Here is a 7,503-nt window from a genome sequence, read left to right on the forward strand (position 1 = left end):
ATCAGAGGAGGTCGGTCCATCTAGCCTGGTTTTGTGATGTTCATTCCCTAGTATACGATGAATGTGTGAATGTTGTTGATACAATATTTCTTCTAATAGTTATATGCCGTTGTAACAGAGAAATGACTGGAAGAAATGATCGCACAATCGCTGATGCCTTGACAGCTTTGGCTCAGGTTTTGCAAGCTCGGAAAAATCCACTGGTAGAAGATGCTGAATCCCACGGGTTGGACAGGTTTCAGATAAATAAAACACCAACCTTCAAAGAAAGGTATGACCCTGAAGGTGCTCAAGTTTGGTTGCAAGAGATCGAGAAAATATTTCGAGTGATGGCTTGTGCGGACGCTCAGAAGGTTCTTTATGGTACTCACATGTTGTCAGAGGAAGTAGAGTACTAGTGGGATAATGCTAGACAGGAATTTGAGGCTAATGGTATTGCGCTAACTTGGGCTATTTTGAGGGACGCATTCTTGGAAAAGTATTTCCCAGCTAATGTACGTAGCAAAAAGGAGATCGAATTCCTTGAACTTAAGCAAGGGAATATGACTGTTGTAGATTATGCTGCTAAATTTGAGGAATTCTCTAGGTTCTACCCTCACTATAATAGGGTAGAAGCAGAAGTGTCCAAATGCATTAAGTTTGAGAATGGACTTCGCCCAGAGATCAAACCGTTTATTGGGTATCAAGAAATTCGTCAGTTCTCCATGTTGGTCAACAAGTGTTGTATATATGATGAAGACAGTCGTGCTAGATATGCTCACTTCAAAAGTGTTAGTGAGAAGAAGAATGAAAACCAGATTCGTGGCAAGCCGTATGCGATTCCAGTTGCTAAGGAGGATCATAAGACTCATCAGGACACTGCAAGTGGGAAAGGAACAAGTAGTGAGGTACTGATACTCCTATTAAGTGTTTCAAGTGGGAAGAGTTAGGTCAGTGTGCTTCAGAATGTGCTGCTATGAAGTGTTTTAAGTGTGAGAAACTGGGACATCGTGCTAATGAATGCAAGAGTGTAGTTGTGACATGTTTCAATTGTGGAGAGCAAGGTCATATCCATATTCAATGCCAGAAGTCAAAGCAAGCTAAATCAAGTGGAAGAGTTTTTGCTTTGATTTGATTCGAGGTATGTGTTTCATAATGATATCTCTTTTGTTGCAATCACCGTTGAGGGTGGCGTAATATGTGGGTTAGAAAACCAGTTGAGGGAGTCCTAGCTAGTGATGTTTAGTGAGAGATTTTCGAGGGCGGAAATTCTTTTAAGTGGGGGAGAGTTGTATCACCCCAAATTTAGTTATCTATTTTTAATTGAATTTATATTAATTTATTTCATTTAATTTAATTAGATATTATAAATATTAAGAAAATTTGAGATATTTTAAAGTTGAGAGAAAATAAAATTTTACTTAAAATTAAAGAGAATGAGGTGTTTTGAGTAAGGAGTTTAGGGTGTGTTGAGATTTAGTGAGAATAATGGAATTATTATTTTAATTAAGATAATTGAGTTTATTTGAGTAATTATATAATTATATAATTAGAATATTGTTTGAGTTGGAATAAAATAATTATTTTAGAATTTTATTTAATTAATTGAATAAGAGAAATTAAATAGAAAATAGAGTTTTAGTGAGGGTGTGAGAAACGTTTTAGGGGTGAAAGAAGTAATGGAGACATTTAGGTTAAATAAATAGATAAGCTGGATGAGATTTTGGAAAAGAACGCGAATTTGTGGGAAAGAGTTAGCGACAGAAAAATCTAAGGAGAACGATCATTTGGAAATGGGCATAAACAAAATTCCAAACCCAAAATTTTCATCGATCATTAAACTTTGAGGTAAGGGGAAGAAACTCTTTACTTATGAGTGTTTAAGCAGTCGGATAGAGAGGGATCTTTATCCTCCTATCTTTTTCCTTCCCCTATTGTGTTTTGTGTTGTGATCATGGTTTATGGTCAAAAGGGGTTTGAGCAAAACCCTTTGGGCATTAATTGATATGTTTCCCTTATTTTCATGAGTATTTATAAATTTATAAGATTATTTCTATTGAATCTGATTTGGTTGCCTTGTTGTTGAATGATAATCTGTGGTTGTGCCCTTGAGGCAAATCATAATAATTGAGTCTTTTGTAAATATTGATTTGCATCAATCAAGTTGGAAGAGTAAAAAAAAGCCCCAAGACGGAGCTGCGAGTTAGTTGATAAATATTATTGAGTTATTTCTTTATTTATAAATATTGTTAATAGTTGTTATTATTTTAAAAGAAAAGAAAATGGACTCGTATTATTTGTTAATGTCATATGTTGTGTCGCTAACACAATCGCATGAGTGAATTTCCGGTACAGTAACATGATATTAGTTTATCACATTATCAATTCTATTTTTACTTGCTACAACTACATAACCAGAAATTATTGAATGATACTCCTGCTGAAAAATAGTATGAATATGTATACATATAGAAGTAAAAAAAGATAGAGATTTAGCATACCAATAATTTATATGTACACTTTTTGCATTTGAACAATGTTATCCATACCCTAATATTATTTCCAAATAGTCACTATGAAATATTTGGTATCATGAAATACCAGATCGAAATATATGATCATATTAGTTTTGATAATATACATTATTATTATTATTATTATTATTATTATTATTATTATTATTATTATTATTATTATTGTATTGATTGATAACATAAGTTGAAAATGGTTAGTTTAAAGTTATATTTCAAGTTTTGAGTTAAAGTTAAAGGATATTGAATAAAAGAAACTAACTGACCAATTGAAGTTTTAATATGATCATGTCAGAGTTGTCAATTGAGTATTTTAAAGTATTTTAGAATACTTTAGAGTCATTTTATTTATTTATTTTGAGTAATTCTGACATGTTTAGAGTTGTCAGATTTGTTTTCAAATTATTTAGAATTAAATCTAATGAATTTTATTTTATAATATAATAATAATAATAATAATAATAATAATAATAATAATAATTTAATATTATTAATTATAATATTTTAAATTTGAGTTGGAGATATTTATCAATTAGAGTTATTTAGAGTTCTAGAAATTGTTATAGAGTTGTTTAGAATTCGCCTTGAGCATTCTATTGAGTAAAAGTCAAGAATTGTTAACCTTAAATGAGTTGCGATTATAAAATAAATTAATTATTACTTTGTTGCTATATTAAGAGCTTTTGTTGAATTAAGGTGTAGGTTGGAGTTATTGAGTAATAATATAATTTTACTCTATTATTTTTAATATAATTATTTATATTTAATTATATAGTACTCTTTTCGAGTTGTGTAGTTTAGAGAGAACTATTGTGTGGGTCTTGCATTGACAAATTGTGGTTCAAAAGGAACCTTGTCCAAAGAGGACTTTGTTCAAAGAGAATATTTTGCGAGATTACGAGATTTTATCTGTTGATTGATTTTGAGTTGTGATTGTCATTATATCATCATGATTGATTTTTGAACTATGTTTAATTTTTCCGAGATTGATGGGACTATTTTCCCTCACGTTTGAGTATTGAATCATTTGTTTGGATTTATTCAATTAAACCTGTTGAGATTATCCGCTACATATTTTTGAAAAAGTCTTGAGAAGCATGTTGTGTTAAAGAGATGTGTGACACCCTTAGTGCTTAATTATGTTTATTTTTATGATTTTAATTAAATAAGAGTCATGGGGTTTCAGGGTGTTACATAGTTGGTATCAGAGAAGGTCGGTCCGTCCAACCAGGTTTTGTGATATTGTTCATTCCCTATTATACGATGAATGTGTGAATGTTGTCGATACAATATTTCTTCTAATAGTATTTGTTGTTGTAACAGAGAAATGACTGGAAAAAATGATCGCGCAATCGCCGATGCCTTGGTAGCTTTGGCTCAGGTTTTACAAGCTTAGCAAAATACATTGGTAGAAGATGCTGAATCCCGTGGACTAGACATGTTTCAGAGAAATAAACCACCAACCTTCAAAGGAAGGTATGACCCTGAAGGTGCTCAAGTTTGGTTGCAAGAGATCGAGAAAATATTTTGAGTGATTGCTTGTGCGGACGCTCAAAGGGTTCTTTATGGTACTCACATGTTGTCAGAGGAAGTAGAGTACTGGTGGGATAATGCTAGACAAAAATTTGATGCTAATGGTATTGCGTTAACTTGGGCTATTTTTAGGGACACATTCTTGAAAAAATATTTCCCAGCTAATGTACGTAGCAAAAAGGAGATCGAATTCCTTGAACTTAAGCAAGGGAATATGACCGTTGCAGATTATGCTGCTAAGTTTGAGGAATTGTTTAGGTTTAGCCCTCACTATAATAGGGTAGAAGCTGAAGTGTCCAAATGCATTAAGTTTGAGAATGGACTTCTCCCAGAGATCAAACAGTTTATTGGGTATCAGGAAATTCGTCAATTCTCCGTGTTTGTCAACAAGTGTCGTATATATGATGAAGACAGTCGTGTTGGATCTGCTCACTACAAGAGTGTTAGTGAGAAGAAGAATGGAAACCAAAGTCGTGGCAAACCATATTCGATTCTAGTTTCTAAGGAGGATCATAAGACTCATCAGAACACTGCAAGTGGGAAAGGAACAAGTACGAAGGTGCTCATACTCCTATTAAGTGTTTCAAGGGTGAAGATTTAGGTCACCGTGCTTCAGAATGTACGACTATGAAGTGTTTTAAGTGTGGGAAACCGGGACATCGTGCTAATGAATGCAAGAGTGCACTTGTGACATGTTTCAATTGTGGAGAGCAAGGTCATATCCGTACTTAGTGCCAGAAGCCAGAGCAAGCTCAATCAAATGGAAGAGTTTTTGCTTTGATTTGATTTGAGGTATGTGTTTCATAATGATATCTCTTTTATTGTAATAGCCATTGAGGGTGGCGTAATATATGGATTAGAAAACCAGTTGACGGAGTATTAGGTAGTGATGTTTAGTAAGAGATTTTCGAGGGCGAAAATCCTTTTAAGTGGGGGAGAGTTGTATCACCCGAAAATTTAGTTATCTATTTTTAATTGAATTTATATTAGTTTATTTAATTTAATTTAATTAGATATTATAAATATTAAGAAAATTAGAGATATTTTAAAGTTGGGAGAAAATAAAATTTTAATTAAAATTAAAGAGAATGAGATGTTTTGAGTAAGGAGTCTAGGGTGTGGTGAGATTTAGTTAGCATAGTGGAATTACTATTTTAATTAAGATGATTGAGTTTATTTGAGTAATTATATAATTATATAATTAGAATATTGTTTGAGTTGGAATAAAATAGTTATTTTAGAATTTTATTGAATTAATTGAATAATAGAATTTAAATAGAAAATAGAGTTTTAGTGAGGGTGTGAGAAGAGTTTTATGTAAGAACAAAAATTGTTCTACAACAGATACCAAGATTTTGATGATAACAAAGGACGAAACCAAAAATGGCACTCTAACAAAAAGTTTCTAAGTGTGCAGGAATCTAAACAAAAAGAAAGGAATCTGATTGCGTCATCAGATACATAATCATATCAGATACAAATTATCAGAAGCATCTGAAGAAGTAACGCGCTCAAGGTGTTCTAACTCTGAGCACAACAGCAAAACATCAGAGGCATCTGAACAAGGAGTACGCTCTAGAAGTTCTGACTCTGAACAAAGGCATATCCAAATTCCAGAAGCTCTCAGCGTCATCTGAAGACATCATCAGAACCCTAAGACATCAAAACATCAAAAGCTCCGAATCCACATAGCAAGATCTCAGTTTTAGAGTTACGTAGACTCTGATAATGGATTTCCTAATTCAGAATGAATAATGTCAACTTTAAATTTAAATGGAAAGGAACTATTATTGGAAAGAAGTTATTCAGGGAGACAAAGTTGTTTTGGCAAGAAACAACAGAAGTTATGGCATTGATTCCTAATCAAAGCAAAATCATCTGCCATCAATTTGAACGGTCCTTTCACCTCTATATAAAGGACAACAAACAACATTGAGAAAAACACCTGAACACATTGAAATATTCTCTCTCTCTCTCTCTCTCTCTCTCAAAGTTTCACGAGCTTTTGCTCAGAACGTGAAATATTCTATTTGCTCTTACTGCTGTAATACTTGCTTTATCCTAGAAGCACTCTAGATTACAAACTCTGTTTTTATCTAAGTTGTTTTTATATTCCTCAAGTGACTCTGCGCAGTCTGTATACTTGAGAGGACTAAGAGATCTTTCTCTTAGACGTTGGTTGTAATAATCTTTCAAGATTAGTGGATTAAGTCCTTATTGAAGGCGAAATCACCTTGGCCGGGTGGACTGGAGTAGCTTTGTGTTATAAGCGAACCAGTATAAATTCCTTGTGTGGTCTTTGTCTAAAAAGCGCTTATTTTCCAAAAACAATTCAAACCCCCCCTTTCTTGTTTTTCTCACCTTCAATTGGTATCAGAGCTTCGGCTCTATTATTGATTTTCTAATCAAACACTTAACAGTGTAGAGAGATCCAGAACGAGAAAAACCATGGCCCACACAAATGAAAGAGACAGTTACAATGCTAAGCCTCCTGTCTTTGATGGAGAAAAATTCGACTACTGGAAAGATAGGATTGAGAGCTTCTTTCTAGGCTATGATGCTGATCTCTGGGACATTGTCACAGATGGATACAAACCTCTTGTCACAGAGGATGGAGTTGAAGTTCCCAGAAGTAAGATGTCAGATGATCAGAAGCGAGTTTTCAAAAATCATCACAAGGCCAGAACCATACTTCTCAATGCTATATCTTACAACGAGTATGAAAAGATCACCAACAGAGAAACAGCCAAAGACACACTTGACTCTCTGAGGATGACTCATGAAGGAAACTCTCAGGTCAAAGAGACAAAGGCTCTGGCGCTTATCCAGAAATATGAAGCCTTCAAAATGGAGGATGACGAAGCCATAAAGGTAATGTTCTCTAGATTCCAAACTCTTATTGCAGTTCTCAAAGTTCTAGACAAATGGTACACAATTGCAGACCACGTCAAAAAGATAGTCAGAAGCTTGCCAAAGAAGTGGAGACCCATGGTCACTGCTCTGAAGCTGTCTAAGGATCTGAACAATATCAGTCTTGAAGAGCTCGTCAGTTCCCTCAGAAGCCATGAGATAGAACTAGAGGAAGATGAACCTCAGAAGAAGAACAAGTCTGTAGCATTAAAGTCTAGATTTGAAAGACGCAAATCAGACAGAACCAAAGCATTCCAGGCCGAGACAGAAGATGCAGATGACTCTGAACAAGAAGATTCTGATGAGGAAGAAGAATTGTCCCTCCTGACCAGAAGAGTTAAACAACTCTGGAAAAAGAGGAACAACAACTTCAGAAGACCAAGACCCAGAGGGGATAGATCAGAATCAACCTCAAAAGGTAAAACTAACAAAGATATTACTTGTTATGAATGTAAAGAAACAGGTCACTACAGGAATGAATGCCCCAAGCTAAAGAAAGATAGTTCCAGAAAAGAAAGTTTCAAGAAAAATACCTTCAGGACAAAGAAAG

At 34.1% G+C, this 7,503-nt stretch overlaps 2 protein-coding genes across 2 annotated transcripts; both read left to right on the plus strand.

The window, feature by feature from the left end:
• Positions 1–122: 122 nt before the first annotated feature.
• Positions 123–929, plus strand: LOC127135791 (uncharacterized). The gene is made up of 2 exons (XM_051062424.1): positions 123–353; positions 417–929. Exons 1-2 carry the CDS (start codon positions 123–125, stop codon positions 927–929), a joined length of 744 nt encoding a protein of 247 aa, XP_050918381.1.
• A 3,157-nt stretch (positions 930–4,086) lies between these two features.
• LOC127135792 (uncharacterized) lies at positions 4,087–4,644 on the plus strand. The gene has a single exon (XM_051062425.1). The coding sequence runs from the start codon at positions 4,087–4,089 to the stop codon at positions 4,642–4,644; it is 558 nt and encodes a 185-aa protein (XP_050918382.1).
• Positions 4,645–7,503: the final 2,859 nt, after the last annotated feature.

The sequence above is a fragment of the Lathyrus oleraceus genome, chromosome 4 (genome assembly GCF_024323335.1).
Source record: "Lathyrus oleraceus cultivar Zhongwan6 chromosome 4, CAAS_Psat_ZW6_1.0, whole genome shotgun sequence".
NCBI classification, from domain to species: domain Eukaryota; kingdom Viridiplantae; phylum Streptophyta; class Magnoliopsida; order Fabales; family Fabaceae; genus Lathyrus; species Lathyrus oleraceus.

Bases quoted from the DNA above. Each gene is read 5' to 3' on its own strand.
- LOC127135792 (XM_051062425.1), top strand. From the start codon at position 4,087: ATGTTGTCAGAGGAAGTAGAGTACTGGTGGGATAATGCTAGACAAAAA.
- LOC127135791 (XM_051062424.1), top strand. From the start codon at position 123: ATGACTGGAAGAAATGATCGCACAATCGCTGATGCCTTGACAGCTTTG. The intron at 354-416 runs GTTCTTTATGGT...AATGCTAGACAG, and splicing joins CTTGTGCGGACGCTCAGAAG to GAATTTGAGGCTAATGGTAT.